The sequence below is a fragment of the Drosophila navojoa genome, chromosome 2 (genome assembly GCF_054131105.1).
Source record: "Drosophila navojoa isolate 15081-1374.11 chromosome 2, UAZ_NAV_1.0, whole genome shotgun sequence".
NCBI lineage: Eukaryota > Metazoa > Arthropoda > Insecta > Diptera > Drosophilidae > Drosophila > Drosophila navojoa.
The window spans coordinates 20,852,183-20,874,131 of record NC_142890.1 but is presented as its reverse complement, the minus strand read 5'-3'; the positions used below and the strand labels follow the sequence as shown (position 1 = coordinate 20,874,131).

At 45.8% G+C, this 21,949-nt stretch overlaps 6 protein-coding genes across 8 annotated transcripts; 2 read left to right on the top strand and 4 right to left on the bottom strand.

Annotated features, from left to right (window-relative positions):
- Nucleotides 1–780: 780 nt before the first annotated feature.
- Nucleotides 781–2,982, top strand: sad (Cytochrome P450 family protein sad). Its single transcript, XM_018112474.3, has 6 exons — nucleotides 781–1,199; nucleotides 1,254–1,463; nucleotides 1,533–1,738; nucleotides 1,798–2,159; nucleotides 2,222–2,428; nucleotides 2,493–2,982. Exons 1-6 carry the CDS (start codon nucleotides 976–978, stop codon nucleotides 2,823–2,825), a joined length of 1,542 nt encoding a protein of 513 aa, XP_017967963.1. The 5' UTR covers nucleotides 781–975; the 3' UTR covers nucleotides 2,826–2,982.
- Nucleotides 2,924–7,721, bottom strand: LOC108659522 (ATP-binding cassette sub-family C member 4). 2 transcript variants are annotated; one of them, XM_018112481.3, is made up of 7 exons: nucleotides 7,335–7,721; nucleotides 7,141–7,272; nucleotides 6,915–7,069; nucleotides 5,115–6,853; nucleotides 4,171–5,056; nucleotides 3,401–4,103; nucleotides 2,924–3,344 (listed from the first exon to the last, which is right to left on the bottom strand). In XM_018112481.3, exons 1-7 carry the CDS (start codon nucleotides 7,517–7,519, stop codon nucleotides 2,993–2,995), a joined length of 4,152 nt encoding a protein of 1,383 aa, XP_017967970.3. In that variant the 5' UTR covers nucleotides 7,520–7,721; the 3' UTR covers nucleotides 2,924–2,992. The 2 variants fall into 2 exon arrangements, with proteins under 2 accessions (XP_017967970.3, XP_089121404.1); XM_089265278.1 differs by having other exon boundaries at nucleotides 6,915–7,046.
- A 460-nt stretch (nucleotides 7,722–8,181) lies between these two features.
- Nucleotides 8,182–11,126, bottom strand: LOC108649038 (sphingomyelin phosphodiesterase 4). The gene is made up of 7 exons (XM_018098034.3): nucleotides 10,983–11,126; nucleotides 10,624–10,923; nucleotides 9,758–10,557; nucleotides 9,416–9,685; nucleotides 9,029–9,350; nucleotides 8,711–8,968; nucleotides 8,182–8,643 (listed from the first exon to the last, which is right to left on the bottom strand). Exons 1-7 carry the CDS (start codon nucleotides 11,013–11,015, stop codon nucleotides 8,341–8,343), a joined length of 2,286 nt encoding a protein of 761 aa, XP_017953523.1. The 5' UTR covers nucleotides 11,016–11,126; the 3' UTR covers nucleotides 8,182–8,340.
- A 199-nt stretch (nucleotides 11,127–11,325) lies between these two features.
- LOC108659479 (RNA helicase aquarius) lies at nucleotides 11,326–20,942 on the top strand. Its single transcript, XM_018112428.3, has 7 exons — nucleotides 11,326–11,546; nucleotides 11,608–12,085; nucleotides 12,147–12,493; nucleotides 17,156–18,190; nucleotides 18,243–19,910; nucleotides 19,972–20,340; nucleotides 20,397–20,942. Exons 1-7 carry the CDS (start codon nucleotides 11,433–11,435, stop codon nucleotides 20,865–20,867), a joined length of 4,482 nt encoding a protein of 1,493 aa, XP_017967917.1. The 5' UTR covers nucleotides 11,326–11,432; the 3' UTR covers nucleotides 20,868–20,942.
- mthl5 (G-protein coupled receptor Mth-like 5) lies at nucleotides 12,495–15,768 on the bottom strand. Of its 2 annotated transcripts, none has more exons than XM_018112431.3 (6): nucleotides 15,053–15,768; nucleotides 14,049–14,176; nucleotides 13,817–13,987; nucleotides 13,569–13,747; nucleotides 12,997–13,500; nucleotides 12,495–12,937 (listed from the first exon to the last, which is right to left on the bottom strand). In XM_018112431.3, the coding sequence occupies exons 1-6, from the start codon at nucleotides 15,291–15,293 to the stop codon at nucleotides 12,679–12,681; spliced, it is 1,482 nt and encodes a 493-aa protein (XP_017967920.1). In that variant the 5' UTR covers nucleotides 15,294–15,768; the 3' UTR covers nucleotides 12,495–12,678. The 2 variants fall into 2 exon arrangements, with proteins under 2 accessions (XP_017967920.1, XP_017967921.1); XM_018112432.3 differs by having other exon boundaries at nucleotides 12,997–13,497; nucleotides 15,053–15,767.
- On the bottom strand, nucleotides 20,861–21,856 carry Dnali1 (Putative inner dynein arm light chain, axonemal Dnali1). Its single transcript, XM_018112433.3, has 2 exons — nucleotides 21,392–21,856; nucleotides 20,861–21,332 (listed from the first exon to the last, which is right to left on the bottom strand). The coding sequence occupies exons 1-2, from the start codon at nucleotides 21,759–21,761 to the stop codon at nucleotides 20,953–20,955; spliced, it is 750 nt and encodes a 249-aa protein (XP_017967922.1). The 5' UTR covers nucleotides 21,762–21,856; the 3' UTR covers nucleotides 20,861–20,952.
- Between the last annotated feature and the right edge of the window lie 93 nt (nucleotides 21,857–21,949).

Here is a 21,949-nt window from a genome sequence, read left to right as displayed (position 1 = left end):
TCATTCCCCCAGCGCAAAAGAGAGCAAGCGGTTTACTTTGGCAAACAAACCGCTCGCTGAGCGAGAGAAAATACGGAGAGCACACATGACTACAAAAGTGTGTTATGAAAATACAAATGATCTATGTTAAGAATATACATATATTCTTATCTAAATTAAATAAAAAATATAAAATCCCCTTTGCATTAATTAAATTTAAATAAATTAATTACTCATCTAATTAATTTAATTATCTAAAATATATGTACATATATGTACATACATAATTACATACATTATTCTTGTGTGCACATATACATATCATATACATATTTATGCAAAACCAAAACAATTCTGAAAGAGAACCGCGGAACGCTTGAGCTTGGAGGAACGTGATAATCCAAAGAAGTACGAGGAAGAGCCGAGTCGTATGTTTATTATGTTTGAAACTCTTCAATGCTCGCTCCGCCGAAAGCCATATCTTCGGGCGCTCGGCGCAATTTGCATGGCCAGCAATATCGAAGGCGAACGCATTTTCAGTCCACTCAGCATCTACTTTCGTTGGAGTTTCGTTTATTGGATTTGCGCATACTATTAAGGCACACTGGCCTGAGGGACGGCCAAATAGGCGGCAAGTATCTGTCTGGTAATATAGGCAGGTAGTCGAGCAATTTTGCCAAGCATTACAACCAAGGTGCCGCTGATCTTATCGCGCCTTAGCGTGCTCAAAAACTCGGCGTCTTCGTCTTCGTCTTTACTCTTCGCATTTTCATTTTTTTTTTTATTTTTTATTTTCGACCGTTATCGGTTATAAGGCACAAGCCGGACAGCATGTCGAATCAGTTCTGAGACTGGCCTTGCCCTTGTCGTGCCGTGGTGAGTTGGACTCAAAATCGAGTCGTGGGAGAGAATCGTGTAGGCATTACGAGTACTTCGCTGCCTGTCTGCCAGCTGGGCGCGTCGGTGTGTCCCCTGGGCTGATCTGGTTTACAGGAGATGACCAAGCAAATGCTGTGCCGCGACGGTCTGCTGCGTTGGGTTGTTCAGCTGCTCCGGACGCTGCTGTTGCGCATTATGTCTCACTTTAAGGCCGAACTGCAAACCAGCTATTCAAGCCCCAGCCTGCAGATAGTGCCCAAATATGTGCCCATACCACGCGTCAAAGGACTGCCCATTGTAGGTACACTGTTCGATTTGATAGCAGCCGGCGGAGCACCGCAGTAAGTGTGAAGATTTGCCTGAAAGACAGTTATTTGAAAACAATCTCCATAAAGCCTCCATAAATATGTGGATGCCCGACATCGTCAGTACGGAGCTATCTTCCGCGAAAGATTGGGCGGCACCCAGGATGCAGTGTTCGTATCGTCCGCGAATCTAATGCGCAGTCTCTTTCTGCAAGAGGGTCAGTATCCACAGCATCCGCTGCCGGATGCCTGGACGTTCTATAACAAGCGACATGACTGCCAACGTGGACTCTTCTTTATGTAAGTGGCGCATAAAATGAATTGCAAATCGCACTTAAAACTCGAATCGTGAATTGTAAATTTGAGCAGGGAGGGCGCTGAGTGGCTGCACAACAGGCGTATACTTAATCGGCTGCTGCTCAATGGTAATTTGAATTGGATGGACGTGCATATTGAGAGCTGTACGCGCCAATTGGTGGACAGATGGCAAACGAGCCTCGAGCAGGCAGCAGCTAATGGAGAACATTACGAGCTGCCAGACCTAGAGAGGCAATTATATCGTTGGTCCATTGAAGGTTAGGCCATAAAACAATTCATTCGCAGACCCCTCATTAACCACAGTTAAATTCTCCAGTTCTCTGCAGCATCATGTTCGGCTCGAGAGTTTTGATCTGCCCTCAAATGCAATGCGCCCTGGATGAATTCACACAAATCGTCCACAAGGTGTTCGAGCACAGCTCGCGGCTGATGAACTTTCCACCCAGGTTGGCTCAACTGCTGCGCCTGCGCATCTGGCGAGACTTTGAGGACAATGTGGGAGAAGTGCTGCAGCAGGGTGCATCCATAATAGAGCTCTGCATTAGCTTACAACGAGAGCAGCCGCAATCGGAGCAGGAGCAGGAGGAAGCCTTATATCACAAGCTGCAAGCAGCGGCGGTGCCCAGCGAGATGATCAAACGAATTTTCGTGGATTTGGTCATAGCAGCAGGTGACACGGTCTGCAGCTGAGCAGCTTAACCCATCTCTGGTTACAATAATTTCCTATCAATTCCCTACAGACCGCGTTCAGCAGTCAGTGGGCCCTGTATGTGCTCTCCTGTGATCAGCCACTGCAGCGTCGCATCGCTCAGGAACGAGCGGCAGCTGAGTCGCAGCTGTTGCATGGCCTGATTAAGGAAACTCTACGACTGTACCCAGTTGCCCCATTCATTGGTCGCTACATGCCGCAGGATTCACAAATAGGTGGCCATTACGTGGAAAAAGATGTGAGTGGACCGCAGACTCTTTATACTCTTCAAATTGAACTGATTATCAGCCTTCTCATTGCAGACCCTCGTGCTCATCTCTCTCTACACATCCGGCCGGGATCCGGCGCACTTTGAGCAACCGCTCAAAGTTCTGCCCGAGCGCTGGATTCTCGGGCAGACGGAGCAGGTGCATCAGCCTCATGGCACCCTGCCCTTTGCCATTGGCCAGCGCTCCTGCATCGGCCGACGCGTTGCCCTAAAGCAACTGCACATGCTGCTTGGCAAATGCGCCTCGCAGTTCACCATGCAGTGCCTCAATGAACAGCCGGTGGACTGCATCCTGCGCATGGTGACTGTGCCCAATCAGACCTTACGCCTCGCCCTGACCCTCAGACCGAAAGCGGCAGCCCTCTAATATAATAATAAGATTCTTCATATCTAAAACATTAATGCACGTGAGGGGTATTTAACTAAGCTGTTGCCCATACATACATATGTAGTTAGCACACATCATTGTAATCTTATGTCTAATTTATCTTTGGTTAGTAGTAAAGTAAAGTTTCATATGCAGACTCGAGGTCTCTACGATGGCACTTGGTTGTCAACGAGAATTCCTGCAGTTCGCTCTAGCAGCATGAGCAACTGGCTCTCGTCAGTTCTTTTCTTGCCCCCTGGCTGCAGCATTTCCTGGAATGATTTGCTGGCCAGCTGCCGCAATGCATCGGCCTCGCCGCCAGTTGCCTCCACCATCTGTGTAAGTACTCCGTCTGGTTTCTGTAGCAGCACATGTGGCACATCAAACTCCACTGCATTGCCGGCGTCCATTATTACAATGCGATCCGAATCCATGACAGTGCGCAATCTGTGTGCGACAGTCAGCACTGTACAGCTCTGAAACTTGTCACGAATCGTAGTCTGGATCAGAGAATCGTTGCTGAAAAGTGAAAGGGGTTTGAGACTACGAACTGAGAACGATTGAAATATAGTTACCGTAGATCCACATTAGCAGTGGCTTCGTCCAGCACCAAGACCTTATTGTTGCGCAGAATCGCGCGAGCTAAGCAAAGGAGCTGTCGTTGACCCACACTGAAATTGCTGCCACGTTCGCCGACCATGAAGTCGAGACCGGGAATCGCAGCTCGCAGCTCGACATCTTCGAGAGCGCGCCACAGCTCTGCATCGCTGTAGCGTTCAAAGGGATCCAAGTTGTAACGGATGGTGGCCGAGAAGAGCACAGGATCTTGTGGTATAATGGAAATGCGTGTACGTAGTGTCTCCAGCGAGATGCTGCCCGTTTCGATGTCATCTATGTAAATGCCACCCTCAATGTATGCCAGACGGAAGAGTGCCCCAATAAGCGAAGACTTTCCTGCTCCCGTGCGCCCCACGATCCCCACCTTCCAGCCGGGCTCGATAACTAAATTGAGATGATTGAGAACAGCTAATCCATTTGGATCATAGCGCAAGCTCATGTCCCGAAATTCAATCTTTCCATGCTGCGGCCAAAGTGGGGAAAGTTCATTGCTATCACTGTTAGGCGACTGCTCCTGCTCCAATTCCGTGTACTCCAGTACGCGTTCAACACTTGTCATTTGCTGGAGTGACTCGGCGAACTCGCGGACGCAGTACTGAACCATGCCAGAAAGAAGAATGGCTTGAGAGATGGCCAGGCCAACATTTCCGCTGAAAGTAGCTGAAAATGGAAGAGTTCCTTTGGTTTATTTTTTAGGTTATCTTACCACTCAAACTGACCGACATACCTCCGCTGAGCCCAATAAAGCTGAATGTAACAGCTCCGAGAAATACCGAGTTGATTGTATCCACCCAAAGTCCAAGCGCCGTGTTTGTGGCCTCTGCCAAGTGCCAAACGCCGCTGTGCACATCCTGCAGCAGATCGAATTCCCTGATAGCTGTGCTCTGCATCTGGCGAGAGCGTATGATCGAAATGCCGGACAAAGTTGATGTTAAATGTGAAATCACGGGACTCCGACAAATCCCCTCCATGCGCTTCAGGTCCTGCGAGGGTCGCAGATACACCTTTAGTATGAGCATATCTAGGAGAGTTACAACCATCACAGCGGGAAACAGCATCGGATTGACAACGACAATCAAGGCCAATATGCCAAATATAACCAAACCATGTTGTATGAACTCGAGCATATGTCGAGGCAGCCATTCGTCCATGGTGCCAATGTCCTTGGAGAAGCGATTGAGTATTCGGCCGGAGGTGTTATTGTGGAAGAATCGCATGCTCGCATGCAAAATGCAACGAAACATTCGATCATGTAAGACTTTCGATGCATGCATGCATGCCTTGAGAAATAGGTAACCGCGAAACGTAGTCATGAAGACCACACCCAGAATGAGACCTCCATAGATGTACATGCACTCATAGGTGCTCAGACTGGTGGGCTCGCTTTGAGAGCGTAGATGCTCCTGCTGCGTCCAGAAGTTGGAAAAGTAATCGGAGCCACTGAAAACGATCTGCGATAGCAACATGATGCACACCATGAAGCCGATGCCCAGCAATGAGCTGCCCGCCTTGAAATATTCGAGGAAGACACGTGCCGATACCCCTCCTGTTGCCTGAGTCTCAGCTAGGCTATTATCCTTTTCAGGGAGCTTCGCCTGCTTACCACTTTCTGCCTACAATGTTCAGTTAATTAATGATAAACCAGTTTAAAGATATCGACCTAAAACTCACCAAATGGTTACTCTGAATGCTATCCCTTCTCGTGCGTGTTTTTAACGGCATGGAACCATCGGAAAGAGCATCAATGTCCTCGTCTTCATCCTGTTCTTCAGGTTCATTGCGTGGCAGAGGGCACGCCTCCTTTTCAGCATTTATATCTTCAATTTTAACAGGAGTTTCTAGCAATCTTGCTAAGTCCACATCGCTATTGATGATGTCCTGATACGTGCCCTGGGCAACGATTTCGCCTTTCTCCACTACGACAATCCAATCGGCGTCTGAGAGAAAGTGCACCTGATGAGTGACCAGAACCCGAGTCGCCTTCTGCTGAGCAAGTCTGCCACGGGGGCCGATCACCTCGTCGAACAGATGTCGTCCAACATGCGCATCGACCGCGCTCAACGGATCATCCAGAAGGTAAATGGATGCATGTTTGTAGATGGCACGAGCCAGACTAATGCGAGCTCGCTGGCCTCCCGACAGCGAAGCTCCACGATCTGCCAAGATGGTCTCGTCTCCATCACGTAGTTGCTGGAAATCAGTGATCAGAGCACAGGCCTTGGTGACATCCACGTATCGCTTTCGATCGTATTTTTCTCCAAAAAGAATATTGTTTCGCACCGTTTCACTGAACAGCCAAGGCTCCTGAGATGCATACGAGACCTCCTCATTTACAATGAGACTGCCATCAATAATGGGCAATTCTCTTAGCAGCAACTGGAGTAGAGAGCTCTTCCCTGATCCAACGGAACCTATTATGGCACAGAGCTGCCCCTTTTTGATGAGTAAATTAACATTCCGAAGTGTGTTCTGTGGCTTTTCCTTATCCCAGCTTGCATTAATGTTATTTAGAGCAAGAGAATCCATTCCTGTGTCAGCTTTTCGTGGACTTTCCAGGTATTTCTCCCGTTCCTCCTGCAGCAGAAATGTCTGGACACGTGCAATAGAGACCACGGCCTCGGCACGCAAGTTAATGGCGAGGGGAAAGTAAACGGCGGCAACTAGTTGGAGTGTGTTGTAGTATATGACCACGGAGAACACAAAATCCGCCGTAATGCTCTGACCCATGAAGACGGCTGCAGCCAGGGTCAGAAATAAAGTTGTACGCTGTATGAAAAATCTGGTCGTGCGCTGAAATCCATATAGATAGTTGGCATATCGTAGCTGCTGCACCTCACTGCGCCTGGCATTTGAAACCACTTTCTCAAAGGAGTTCTCCCAGGCATACATTTTGATCACTTGAATGCCCTGCATAAGTTCGTTCATTATGCCCACCCGCACATCTGTCCGCCGTGCAATGCGCTTCCTTAGAGCGGCGGTCAACTTGCTCAGGGCCACCTGCACTGGCACCGTCTTCAGCAGCAGACCCATAACTCCGATCAGTGCTGGAAACCCAACTTGCAGCCAAACAATGTAGCAGGTGACCAGTGAGTGGATAGGCAAGATCCAGATGTAATGCGCAAACACTAAGGCATAGTCCAGTCGACTAACATCGTTCGAAATGAGATTGATTAGATGACCAGCTGGCGTACCGCCCACTGTGCGCATGGAGAGTCGAAGGGTCTTGCGATAGACCAGCGAACAGCAGCCAATTCTCATGCGAGCACCCATCAAACGTTGGCGCAAATACAGATGATGCCACAGAATGCAGGAGATGAAATTGATAGCCACCAGCCACACGCCAAGACTGTAAACATTGTACCAACTGCCATCTGACGTGCCTAATGACCGAGCCTGGTTGGAGCTGTTGGCTAATATGATATGGAATAAAATCATATGATATAAATTGTGAATACTTTGACTTCTACTTACTGGCGACGGCATTGTCCGGCGAGGATATATTAAACGTACCCAATGAATTATTATTGAGCAATTGGGGCAGTTCATTTATTTTATATATGACAGTTTCTGCCACTTTTTGTTGCAACTGCAGCAGGAGCTGCGCTAGAATTGCAGCGATCAGCATTCTATAAGATGCATGTAAATAAATAAATCAAATAAATAATTGATTGAGCTTTTTAAAAAACTTATGACTCACTTGAGTGCGATGAATATGACGCACAGAATGCCATTGACTATAAATGGGGTCCAGAAGCATCGCAGCAAAGCATTGCGAAGTTCAGGGTTTCTTGACTTTCGTTGGGCAGTCGCTAGTTCCTTAAGCCATTCACTGAAAGCGAGCACATTTCAATTGATGGAAATACTTTAATTCGAATAATAACAAACACTCACTGTTCCAGTCGATTACCCAGCTGCTCGGAGTGATCTTCCTTCAGGCACTCGGTCAGATCGTCCGCATTGAGACCCTGCCGGCATCCCCGTAATAACAATGGCACAGCCCAAGCGAATGATAGACGGGATAGAATACTGGCTTGTGCACATGGATTTTTACGCTTCGGTTTGGCACTACAATCCATTTTTAATTCGAATTATTGCTGATTTGTGCGCGAAGTGCACAACACGTCCGATCGCTATAATCTCGCTGAAAAAGTGTGCCGCCGTCTCACACAGCTATGCGCCCAAAATAATCTTATCGTGCCCGCTGAATGTGTAAAATCTACAATCTCTTGTCCATAAATGTAATTTAATATAATATTATAGCATAATCTAAGCGCTAATCTGAGCACTTTACGAATTATCTACACTCTATAATCTCTGGAGCACTTCCACACCTTGCATAGTAAGTTGTCTACTGACTAATTAATTCCTATGCCAGTCCAACCCACGATATAAGGGCTGTACCTTTTATCTAAAAATGTTTATATGTATGTACATATATCTGAACGATACGAAACAAATATATCTATATATATTCCAAGAAATACGCGTAAACATTTTATACGGTTTTTGGAATTTCGCGAGTGCAACAATTTTATTTATAGAACTATAAACAAAATCAAATTTGCATGCTGCGGTACGCACAATACAAAATATAAAATATTATATAGTATACTCTTTGAGAAAACTATTTATTTTAAACTGCCTTTGTCCATCAACTAATTCAATTATTAATAATAATTGTGCGGCAACTTTGCATCGCTAATGGAATAGTGACAATGCGTACGCGATCTAGCAAAAATACAACATTAAGCTTTACGTATTTAAAGCGATAAGACATAGTGAATACTATGAACATTTAAAAAGCCGACGAGCAATTATATTACACAAAAAACTCGTTTAGGTTTTTAAAATATATCAATTTTATAATCAGAATACATACATATATAAATACTTATACTTATGACAATAATGCCAATAGCATGCAGTAAATAAGAAACACTGTACATAGGAGCAGTAGGCCAATTATTGCCTCACCGCACCACAAGTGACCAAAACACAATGCCAGTACGATCAGACATATCGAGGGTATGGAGCCCAGCGGTCGTAGACTGACGCGCGGTGGTAGCTGCTTCTCGTAAATATCTACGTTGCCATTGCTTTTCTCAAACCACTTTTCCGTCATGGGCGCGTACAGTAATTGCCGTGCGAGCTTCCCGTAAAAATCGTCTCGCACGTAGAAATCTGCTATTCGGCTGCCATACTAAATGGAATTTTATGCAAATTATTAACAGTTGGATTGCACAAAAAACAGGGTGCTGGGCACTTACTTTGTTATTGATGGCCTCCGATATACGATGCAGCAGTCTCACCAGCGGTTTAATCTCATTTGACTTGATTGGCAACAGCGCTGGATCGACAGTGGGCTGCATGTTGGAAGAATTCAGTGACATTTGATGGGGAGTCAACATTGAAGTATCCAGCATGTCATTCGAGTCGAAAAAGCTGAAATTCTTCAAAGAAGGGGAATCGGGTGGACTCGGCTCCTCTGGTAGGGCTTCGTGCATAGACAATGTGCTCGGATCAACCTGATGAAATATGGATTTTCACATTAAGAAATACTGACAACTGGGACAACAGAGACTTACATTGAAGGTACGACAGAATGCATCTAAGCACTGACGCAACACCTCGGGTATGCGACTCAGCTCACGTAGCAATATTTCATCCTGTGTTTTTTCGCCAAGAATCTTCTTCAATAGATTTTTTATATAGCCCTCCGAACGTTGTCGGTCCATAATCTCTTTACGCAGCGTACTAATTATATTCGTCAGCACAGAGTTTCGTGCCACGCTTATGCCAAACAGAAAGCTTTGAATTCTCGAATGCATATGCTCACTAAACAGCAGTGGTATATTGGAGCTGACTAGGGGATTCCATTGCGCATTGTAGGAACTGTTGTGTGATTTGCTGCAATTGAAATTAATGAAACCTGATTGCAGTTGCTGCCAAAACGATTTGCAAATCAAACCTACTTCAGCATATTGACTTGGCGCTGAGGCGAGTCAAATCCATAAGAATTGCCCGAATGCAGACGCTCGAAACGCTGTAATCTGTCAACCAAATCCTGCTGCGAGAACGTTTTGGCCAGGCGATGCAGCATGTACGCATTACGATATACCGAGTAATCCAGTCGCTCAAATCGAGGCAATAGCTGCATAAAGATATGCGTATACACTATCAGGTTATCTATTATGAAGCCGTCATAGACAGATGTAATTGGTGGCTCATAATTTATGCCCGAGCTGCAAGAGAAGAACCGGGAATATAAATATGAATATAAAGACAATTGAGACTACTGAAATGCTATCACTCACGTTCGATTGGTGGCGCCCATAGTGTAGCGCCACGGTTGAATGTAGCTCAGCCAGAGCTCCAAAACAACACTCAACGAGCTGTCCAACGGCCAGCGATCGATCAGACTACAGAGGAACGCATAGATGCGCCCCTTAACCATGTTTAGGGATAGTTTTCTCAGCGGGCAGAGCGGACTGTGATCCATACGCGATCCATTGGCAAAGAAATGTATCTGCTTGACAAGCGTACGAACGCCTCGCACAAACTCGCTGCTGGGCAGATGGTGCTCCGATTCGATGTCATAGCGCAACCAAATATCAACGAAGAAATGCACCACAGACTCGGAGCGCCAGGTATAGATCCGGCTAGCAGTCGCATTGCCATCCGACGTAGACTGCGACGACGTGTTCGCCATCCCTACACTGTCAGCGTCGACATTATCGTTCCGATATGAGCTGGGCAGCTTAAGATACCGCAGCTGCCGCTGCGGCTGCAGAGACTGGGCGGGCAGCGGTTGCGGCGCCTTGACACTGCTCACATAGTTTGATGGTTCAATGTTGGCATTTGGATAGTGCGGCAAGAAGTTATCCAAATACTCGGCAACCAGCAGCTGATAGACTGTCTTCGTCCTCTCGCTGTGTATCTGCATAGCAATGGGATTGATGGTGTGCAGAGGCACCAGCGCGTGCAGCACAAAGTGGAGCATGTAGAAATCGAAGGCGTTGAGGGAGAGCGTAGTTAGCTGATGCTTTATGGGGTCTATGTTGATTAGATCGGAGTAGAACATGGGACCACCTTGAAGCATGCTTATGAATTTACGCTGTGAATAGATAATATAAGTCAGGTTCGCTACAATACTCAATATTCTAATTAATTAATCACTAACCGGCAATAAATTAATATCTATATCGAATTTTGTAGTCTCATTTAGCAGTCGATGACAGATGTGCATCCAAATGCCGTTCACAGCAAAGAACTGATGCAGCTTGTTGTAAGAAAGCATTGAGTTCTCCAGTGTTGTCGTCCTTAATCCCCATCCCACCGGATTGCCAGTAACTCCAAATATCGAATGCACAATGAGCGGGTAAATGTCCTGAATTTGACGAATGGTGCAGCGGTCAAATAATAGCTCCAGTTGTGACAGTCTGTCAATCACCGGAAGGCTGAGCACTGCCAGTATGTGGCTCTGCAAATTCACTCGTAATTTTAATTAATCATCCAGCATTAAATAGCAATAATACTTACATTTATATTTTCTGGCGGCATCGGCTGAGACATGATGTCGGCGTTTTGACTATGGTTAGTGCTATGACTCTCAAACTATGTTTGTATCAAAAATTTAGTAGGCAAAATAGTGCTGCCATCTTAAGACTGTTATCGATAGTATAATTGACTGATTAAAAGATTGAATCATAATATATAGAAAATTGTTTTGTTTGACATAAAGTTAAAGTCAATTATTTAAAAGAAACTGCATTTTATATTCACGTACTTCTTTACTTTGAGCATTACAGTTAATGCCTATAAATACACTTGGCAAATTTTATTCAAGCAGGGCTGCACACAATATATATTTATTTTTGTGGTATTTTATCGCTTGCTTCATACGGTCGTATTGTTCGCGGCCGGCATTTGTTTTGGTGCAATTTCGCTAAACTGCTTATTTATAGTTGTGTATAATTTACAAGCGACAAAATGAAACGCCGCAGTCAAACAAAGGCGCAAGCGACCAAGGAAGTCGACAAGAAATCTAAGGAAAAGATTGGTGCACTTACCCTGGATCAGTTCAGCTCTGATGTTATTTGGCAGGTGGGTGCTCCGCAAGACCTAAACGTTTACCCATTATAAACCAACTTTGATTCTGTTTCAGCTGGCATCACAGTACTGGTCGCCTGAGACAAAGGACAAGCATTTGCCATATAATGCTGACATCATAGAGCGAATATATGCGGACGAAATTTCGAGTGGAAAGAGTAGCGCACGTCGGATTAATATGCTAGAATTTAGCCAGTACCTGGAGCAGTATTTGTGGCCCAACTACAAGCGCAAGTCGGCTACACACGCACACTTAATGTCTATCGTGATTATGGCGAACGAAAAGTTTCGGGAACGCGTCGAGGTTTGGAATGTCTTCGAGCAGCTGCCGGAGGAATACCCGGGATTCTTTCGCCACGTGCTGGAGAGTTGCTTACCCGACCAAGCGACGAAACAAAATAAGAGCACAATGCGTGAGCGGACGGCTTTGCTCATGTTTCTAAATCACTGTTTCAACAGCATGGAAATCGAGCTGTGTCGCGAACAGGCAAAACGCCTTGTCTCCCTCTCTATGTGGCACTGCCTACAGCCGCGTGAGTAAAATAAATCCTCAGCGTGTACATATTTATTTAAATGAATGTATAAAATTTGTAGGTCGCCGCGAACAAGAGCTGCGGGAGGTGCCCGAATGGCGCAAATACTGGAAGCGCTTGCAGAAAAAGGAAAAAGAGAATGCAAAGCCCGATGTCATGTGGGAACGTCACTTTATGCAGAATCTTATCGTAGACTTTTTGCACATACTGGAGCGCATACCATTGGAAGGTGAACTCAATAGTAACGTGGTTCATTATTGCGAGCGCTTTTTGGAATTCATTATTGACTTGGAAGCTCTGTTACCCACGCGTCGCTTCTTCAATACCGTGCTGGATGATTGCCACCTGATTGTGCGCGCGATCATGAGTCCATTAGTGCGGCGAGAAGAGGGCAAACTATTTGGTCAGGTATGTATCAGACTTTGTTTAATTATATCTTCCATAAATTAGCTTTAAGTACAATTCCCAATGTTTAACATTGTTAAACTACAAAAACACTTAGCGTAGCTACGAGTAGATCTTATAATTAGCTGATGAAAAACTAAGGCCCAGACTCAACTATTACTTGGCTTTGGAGCATGGATGGAGGGCACTCAATATTCGTTGCCGTTCATGTAGTGCATTTCGTCACCCCAATCGTTCGCTGAGGGCGGCTCATTGTAACAGCAGGACTTCTTCAGCAGATAAGTCACATGACGCTGCCTCAGCACGCAAATATAGAGCAGCAGAGGCGCCTGGAACGCATTCACTATGATATGTGCATAGAGTAGGCCGTCCAAGGCAAGCCATGACATGGTCAGAAACAGCCAGGAAAACGACATCACTAGCAACATTAGCGAGAACATGATAAAGCTGCAAGACAATTGAATTGGTTCAACATCGATATGGAGGATTGACGACATTCAACTCACTTGGCCTTCAACTTGTGTGCAATTCGTCCGTAGACGGTGCGACGATTGATCAGTTTCCGCGTGGTCACGTAGAAGAAGATGTTCACTATAATCGTGCATGCAATGGGTGCGAAGAATATGCAAATGCCAAGCCAGCCAATCGTCTGCTGTTCGCCTCGCATGTTCTCCTTTTTGTACGAGTCCGCGTCCAGGAAGAAGTGTGCAAAGACAGCGAGGACAGCCATGGTGGCCGTGCAGCCCCAGGCATAGAACGAATAGTAGCAATATTTACGTCCATCGGTGACGCGCAGAAAAACATTTCTCGACCGAAATGTTTTCCATATGTAGTAGCCGAAGCTATTCAACCAGAAGAATGCGGCCAGAAGGCTGAAGCAGAGTATTATGTCAGCCACAATGAAGCTGACGTGATTTGTGAAATCTGTGAAGATACAGACCAGATCTGCCGCCTGGCTTACCATCAGGCACATGGCTATCGTAGTCACTATATTGCCAACCAGATCTCTGCTAAAAGAAACAAATGTGTCAATGAATAACCATAAATATAGTACTCCATGTTCAACAACTGATCTCACCTTAGTGTAGGCAGTATGAAATAGATAATGGCGATGATCAGCAAGATAATCAGTGATATACCGTGGAATAGGGGATTGAGTATTTTACGCAGCAAGAAGTTCGAATCATTCCAATTGTTCTCCTTCCTGGCCAAACAGATATGCGCAAAAAGGCTGTGTTTATGCTCTGGCGAAATAGCCTGCAATATACAAATTGTTGACGTGAAAAGACAAAAGAAATCACATTATCGTATGTCTAAAATACTAACCTTATCGAGACAGTATTGACCCTGCTCATAGTCGTAGAAACGTGGCTTTTGCGCCTCAGCCAAATCCTCATCATAGTCCGTCTGCACGCCGCGCTGCTCGTCGGCCTCGTCCTCTGTATTCGTGTAGTGCCTCAGTTTTCCATCATCCAAGAGGACCAACTTGTCGTAGCTCTGCAAGGGAAAATCATAAGTCAAAGCAGTTCCAATTGTCACTCCAGTTAGATGTACATACCCCCACATAGTCCAGAACAGGCCACATCTGTTTGTTGCCGCAGTTGGGCAGGCCTATAACGAACTTAAAATGGGCCACTGGTCTGTTCTGGTCGCCACTGTAGCTGGTGAACATCGGCTCGAAATAGTCTATAAAAGGCAAATGCAGATATACGCATAAGGCATTAGTGTCGGATCGCATTAATTGAATAAGAAGAAGATGAAGAAGAAGAGGAGAACGGGGCGCATCAATAGAGCAACGGAACGGGGCAAACACAGGCGAACAAAGCCAATCATAAAGCACTACATGTCTATAAATATTTACGTGCTCAGAGGCAGCACAAATCCAGATTCTCTTGGACATACACACGCACACACACACACATATTTAGCTGCATTAACAGCATCAATTGACGCTCAGACAATATTCCAGTCTGCAATATTTTCTGCAAGTTGCGATAATTGCTTTAGGTTTCGTTTATGTAGTTGATCATGTTGCATGATATAGCAGAAGAGACGAATGTAAATGAAGGTCTTCACATTTCTTTGAGCAGTCTTAATAGATATGTGGGAACTCGTTGCACTCCGACTCAAAGCTAGCTGAGAAGCTGTCTAGTATGAATACTATGATACTAATAGGTAAATAAATAAACATCCAACAAATCAATTCTGATTTCTGCCTATCAACAAAATTAGGCGTCAACTGTTGAATAAGTTATACAAATAATAGCAGAGTTCTTACGTTCTTTGCTTGAATAATAAATCATGTTAGCTCTGTTTATAAGAGAATAGAAAAGACTTTTGGCTAGCTGCGCCCATGCGGTTGCCCCATTGATTGCCAGCTAATGTGGTATTTATGTTTGGCCATATGTTGCATGCCAAGAGCCAAAATCCAATAAAGTTGAATGACCAAGTCGACAGCGGAGTTGAACTAATTGTGATTGGCGTCGCCCTTGACAACGGTCGAATGTTGTTATGGTGTATTCCCAGCCATCCCAGATATTTGTTGAGGCTTTGGTGACTTACCCGTCTGGTTGACCTGCTGACACGTATTGTTCACATGGATCTCGAACTTCTCACAGCATTTGTTTACCAGCACCAGATTGGGATCGTGGGCGACTGGCACTGCCGCCTGTATTGAGCTGTTATTGGCCACATGAGCGGAAACGGCAACGGCTAGTAGGGCGGAGAGCAGGGCCAGCAGAAGGCAGCTGCACTTCGCCAGGTAGGGCAGAATTTGCGCGCCAAGCGTAAATACGAGCATCATGCTCAAATACACACAGCGCAGTCAGATACACCTACAGAGACAGACACTGACACAGTTACACGTATTCGTACTCAGAGTCGTAATCGCATGCGTCATCAAAGCTGTGGCTGATGCCGGTTTCGAGCCAAGATCATGACTTGCATGCCAAAAACTCAAGCCACAGCAGACGACGAACGAGAGTTTCTTCTCCTCACTCTTATTTCTTTGTAGAGTTCAACACAAATGCAAACAAGCACACGTTTATGGGCTTCCGGGTGAATATGCAACTAAAACTAAAGCCAAGCGAATCTGATCGTCTCACATAGTCTGCCGAGTATACACGAGATACTATTGCTTATTTGCTAAACAATTTTTGTTTGCATTTTATACAGCAAGCGCACAAATTCCCAAAGACAACCAACCGCTGCGAACGACAACTGACTGAGACTGCGGCTGAGAATGTGAATATGACTCTAGTGCGGCTCTCCCTCTCTCTTGGCCGCTCACTCTGGCTGTGAGCGCGTCAGTTCGCGCTCTTAACTTCTAGTGACTAGCTCAAGCAGACTGAGAGAGCAGCAGCAGTTGGCACTCGCTGAGTGTAGAGTTTGCTTCCCCTCTGAGTCGTCTCTTCTGCTCACAACATTCCACAACAGCAACCACCAAGCACAACAAATCGTTGAAGCAGGGCTTTGAGTCAATCTCGTTCGCTCCCTCTCCACATACACGAACTCAAGCGTTTTTCGTTTGCTTTGTTTAAATTGAAGAACGGAAATTATCAATTGGAGCAAAACAGGCAACCGGCAATTCCAAATGTGTGTTTGGCTGCGTGTGTGTGTGTGTGTGCATGTTTGTTGTTTGTTTGACTGTCCGTGTGATGATGTGATAAGACGCCAAGGCACTCCATCCACAGGGCTCGTATATGGCTGGCGTCTTTGTGCATCCCAGCACAATGCAACTGCAACAACCCCTCATTGCAATTGAAAACGCGTGCCTTGTCTTTCATTGTGTCCCACTTGTCAGCACTTGGGAGCAGAAGCAGGAGCGGTACCCCAATGTATTTGAACGCGACTCCCTAAGAGAAGCCCTTCTCATATCACACCTTCCACAAAGATACAATCGACACCAATATACTTTTCAGTTTTCATAAAAATCTCTGTGGAGAGAAGAGATTTTATATGAAACGCCTTTAAAGTGGGAGTTTTTTAATATCTTAACATAAATATAATTCCATAAATGAAAAAAAAAATATTAAATTCGACGAATATATCAAATATCCTTCACATATCTTGTTTCTCTGCGAGCCCAATAAGGACTTCCGTCAACTGGACAAACTGCTTTTTGTTAACTTGTTAGTATAATTAGCGTTCTCCACTCTCCCAATGCCAAGTTAAGGTTGACAGTTTGTAGACTTTACGACTCGCACAGCTCTTAGTTTATTGCCCAAAATGATGACGTAGTGGAATTAAGCGGCTGTTACAGACCGACTCCAGCTCTCTCTCTCTCTCCCCCTCCCTCTCACTGTCTCTCCCTCTCTCTCCCTCTCTAGCGTCATGTTACCTGTGCTAGCGTTTCGAAGAGAGTTCTTTCTAGATGCTTGTGTGCGACTCTATACGTGTGTTTGTAGAGTTCTGAGCACAGGTAGTGGTAATAAAAAATACGTTCCATTCAATGCACGCGTTTGCAACACAACGCAGGAGCGGTTCAGTTAGGGGCGCCTCAATAATGATGACTGCATAGGATGCATGCATATGTAATATACAATTATTAAGTCTCTGTTTTATTACTAGTTCATAATCTTAATTATTAAAAAAAATGGTTATTAATATATTATATTATTAATATAATGATCTTTTTGCTTACCCTGTCTAAAACATTTTATACAGCTCTTGGATATGCTCAAGTTTTACACCCGTTTCGAAATCAACGATGTAACGGGTAACTCGCTGACTGATCATGATATGACCCAGCTGCATTATAAAAAGATAACGTCACTGCAGCGCGCTGTGTTTGCCAAGTTCTCTACGTTGCGCATCTTTGCCTTGTCCAATGTGGCGTCAGTTGACACTCGTGAGTCGCTAGAGAAACATTTTGGCGCATTGGATGCAGATGGGCTAAAGCAAATAGCCACCTTTCTCAATCTTGTGCCCGACGAAGCCGTGGAGCCATTCGAATGGCATCGCTTGGATGAACAGTTCCTGCGTGAGCTGCTCATCATGCGACATGAGAAACGATGCTCGCAGCTGGAAGCGCTGAACGAGATGCCGCTCTATCCCACAGAGCAGATTATTTGGGATGAAAATGTTGTGCCATCCGAATATTATACCGGTGACACTTGTCTGGCTCTGCCCAAGCTAAATCTACAGTTCCTCACGCTGCACGATTATCTGCTTCGCAATTTTAATCTGTTTCGCCTGGAGTCCACCTACGAGATTCGACAAGATATTGAGGATGCTGTCAGCAGGATGCTGCCGTGGCAGTCGGAAGACGGTGATGTAGTCTTTGGTGGTTGGGCTCGCATGGCACTGCCTATCGCCAGCTTCGCTGTGGTCGAGGTGGCCAAGCCGCATCTGGGCGAGAAGAAGCCATCGCGAGTGCGTGCCGATGTGGGGGTAACGCTCTCAGTACGCCGCGAGATTAAGGAGGAGTGGGAGAATCTGCGGAAGCATGACGTCTGCTTCCTTATCACGGTCAAACCCACCATGCCGTACGGCACAAAGTATAATCCCCGGGAACCGTTCATACCTCAAGTGGGTTTGGTTAGCGTGCGGGGCTGCGAGGTGGAAGGCATGCTCGATGCTAATGGGCGTGTCATTGAGGAGGGGCCAGAACCGCGGCCCATGCTGCCGGGTGAGCAGCGGAGCTATCGAGTGTGGCTGGACTCAAATCAGTATCGCATGGACATGGACGACTTGCAAGAGGTAAGCTTAGAATGTCATTATTTGGCGGCTAATCCTTACTTGATTTATTTAGGGTGCCGACGACGTCTATGAGAGCTTCAACATTTTGATGCGTCGCAAGCCAAAGGAGAACAATTTCAAGGCCGTGCTGGAGACCATTCGGCATCTTATGAACACAGAGTGTGTGGTGCCTCCCTGGCTACACGACATACTGCTAGGCTATGGCGATCCGGCAGCGGCACACTACAGCAACATGCCAAATCAGGAACGCACTCTTGAGTTCAATGACACCTTTCTTGACTACGATCATCTAAAAGCCAGTTTCCCTGATTACGAACTCAAGTGCGAAGCGCCTGAAGAAAACAGGGCCCCGCCCTATCGCCTCACATTTGAAGATGTGCCTGAGCAGCGTGACAGTGATACGGAGCAAATGGAAACGGAGCAGTCTTCCATCTCTAAATCAATTGTGGTACAGCCTTATAAATACGAAGCGAGAGGTCCCTATCCTAGCGACAAACCCAAACAGAATTGCATACGCTTTACGCCCACACAAATCGAGGCTATACGCGCTGGTATGCAGCCGGGTCTTACCCTGGTGGTTGGTCCTCCTGGCACGGGAAAAACAGATGTCGCCGTTCAGATTATCTCAAACATTTACCACAATCAGCCCAATCAACGCACGCTGATTGTAACCCACTCAAATCAAGCTCTAAATCAGCTGTTCGAGAAGATTATGGCTCTGGATATTGATGAACGGCATTTGCTGCGTCTAGGTCATGGTGAAGAGGCGCTAGAAACCGAAAAGGACTTCAGTCGCTATGGACGTGTTAACTACGTGCTGGCCAAGCGTATGGATTTACTTACTCAGGTTCAGCGATTGCAGGAGGCGTTAGGCGTTAGCGGCGACAATGCCTACACCTGCGAGACGGCAGGATACTTTTATTTGTACAATGTGATGGCACGTTGGGAGAAGTTTCAAAGTCAAATGCTAGCTTACAGTAATGAAACGGATATGAGTAAGCTTTGTGCGCTGTTTGAAGCTGAATTTCCGTTTTCCAAGTTCTTTGCCGATGCCCCACAGCCACTCTTTAAGGGAAACAGCTTTGATGATCTTATGGGCATAGCGCAGTCTAACTTTCGATATATATCCGACATATTCACTGAGCTGGAGGAGTTCCGCGCCTTTGAGCTACTACGCACAGGCTTAGATCGTTCCAAATATTTGCTTGTCAAGGAGGCCAAAATCATTGCCATGACCTGTACACATGCAGCGCTCAAACGCAAAGAGCTCGTGAATCTGGGCTTTCGTTATGACAACATATTAATGGAGGAGTCGGCGCAAATCTTGGAAATAGAGACATTTATACCGCTACTGCTGCAGAATCCGCTGGACGGTCTCAATCGCCTGAAACGCTGGATTATGATTGGTGATCACCACCAACTGCCACCCGTTATTAAGAACATGGCATTCCAGAAGTACTCGAACATGGAGCAGAGCCTATTCACACGTTTGGTTCGCCTGGGCGTACCAACTGTTGACTTAGATGGTCAGGGACGTGCACGTTCCAGTATTTGCTCGCTGTATAAATGGCGCTACAAGAAACTGTCCGATCTGCAGCACATCTTTGAGCGTGATGAATATAAACACGCAAATACAGGCTTAGCCTACGATTATCAGCTAATCAACGTGGACGATTTCAAAGGCGTGGGCGAAAGTGAACCGAATCCCTATTTCTATCAGGTAATTTATTAATTATTGTTCATTATTCTTGATACATTTCTAACCAATCTTTCTAAATCAGAATCTTGCTGAGGCGGAGTACATCGTTGCTCTTTACATGTACATGCGCCTGGTTGGCTATCCAGCAGCGAAGATATCAATTCTGACCACCTACAATGGACAGAAGCATCTCATTCGCGATGTTATCAACGCTCGATGTGGTAACAATCCGCTTATTGGTTGGCCGTACAAGATCACCACCGTGGACAAGTACCAGGGCCAGCAGAATGATTTCATCTTAATTTCCCTGGTGCGCACAAAGGCTGTTGGCCATTTGCGAGATGTGCGTCGACTTGTCGTAGCTATGAGTCGAGCACGTCTCGGGTTGTACATCTTTGCACGCGCATCGTTATTCAAGAATTGCCTAGAATTACAGCAGACCTTCAAGTTGGTAAGTGGAACAATTGAGATATGCTGGGCACTAAAACTAATCTAAGTATATTCCAGCTCATGCAGCGACCATTAAAGTTATGCTTGGTGCCAGCCGAAGAATATCCAACAAAGCGACTTACGAGCGAAACGCCATCCGACGATGTCTGTAAAACCATAGAAAACATGTCTGAGATGGCGCAGTTTGTCTATGAGCTTTACATGACTAAATTGGAGGAGCTAAAGAAGACGCTGCCCACTGAGGAAGAGATGCAAGCCATGCGTAGCCAGCTGCCAAAGGACGATGCAGATGATTCTGATAACGAGGCATCAGCGATTGCAACTGAAGCCAATGAAGAGCCGCCACAGAAAAAGGTAGCAAAGGATAATACTAAAAAGACGCAAGAAGCATTCAAGCCCACGCCAATAGTGAATGAAATCCACGTGGATGAGCCTGAAATGGAAGAACAGCAGGAAACAGAAGGCCAAGAGACTGACGCTCCCACTACAGAGCAGGAAACTGCTGAATCGAAACCGGAAGCTTCTTAGCGGCTGCTCCCAACATTTAATTCCAATCATTTTTAACAATTTATTAAACGCGACAAAAAGAACGTGCACACATAACATGCCCCTTTTACTTCTTCGGTGCTGTAATGCCCTCCAGCTGGGCCTTGAGCTGTGCATTGGTCTTCTTAAGGAATGTGATCTCCTCAGTGAACTTCTTCTCCTCGGAGGCGCGCAATTCGGCATTACGACGCTCCGCTTGCTCCTGTTTCATTTTCATATCTGAAATTATTTCCTCCAGGGCTTCCTTATCTGACTCCAAGGTCTTTACACGATCGCGAAGCATTTCTTTCTCTTCATGTGCCTGCAGAGCCTTTCGCATGCCAAACGCCACAGAGCTACAGTAGAGAGTTTCGTAGGCTTCCATAGACATTGCAATCTCGTCACGAATGCGTAATAGGAGTAATCCACGCTCCGAGCAATTGATTGTTACCTGACGAATAATCTCATCTGTATTGAGAAACTTATTAGGGTGTGTGTGAGAGTAAATTCAGCCAATAAAAACTCACCAAAGCATTGAGAGTAGAGCTCGCGGCGAACGGGACATATTCCCGTCTCGCGGGCCTGGGTTTGCTGTAGACGAGTGTCCAGCATTTCCTGTAAATTGATAACATCCTGGCGAGTGGCCGGTGTGCTGGACACAGATTGCTGCCACAATTGACCATCCTCTTCCCAGCAGCGAGGAGGCAATATAGAGTTCAATATTTCCTCTGTCTCTTTCTTGGTGTCTAGAAGGGCGCCTGCTGTTTGAGGGCGCTTCATTTCCATCTCAGTCAGCGGAGCGCCCTTCTTGTCCGGATGCTTGACAACCAGCACCGGATTATTGTAGCGGACCAGGGTCTGGAAGTGCCCCACATTTGCAATTTCCATTTCATCCATCTTGCAGGCTTTGGTACTCTTCGGTCAATTTCAAATCAAAAAAGAAAAACAATAAGGTAATCTATGGAAAATATAATTGTGTGTATTCCGATCCGACGTGTTCAACAATTTTTGTTGATTTGAAAAAACTGAAATGCCTGTATTGGGGAAACATCCGAAGAGGCTTGAGTTTGTTTATTGTTCCTAGC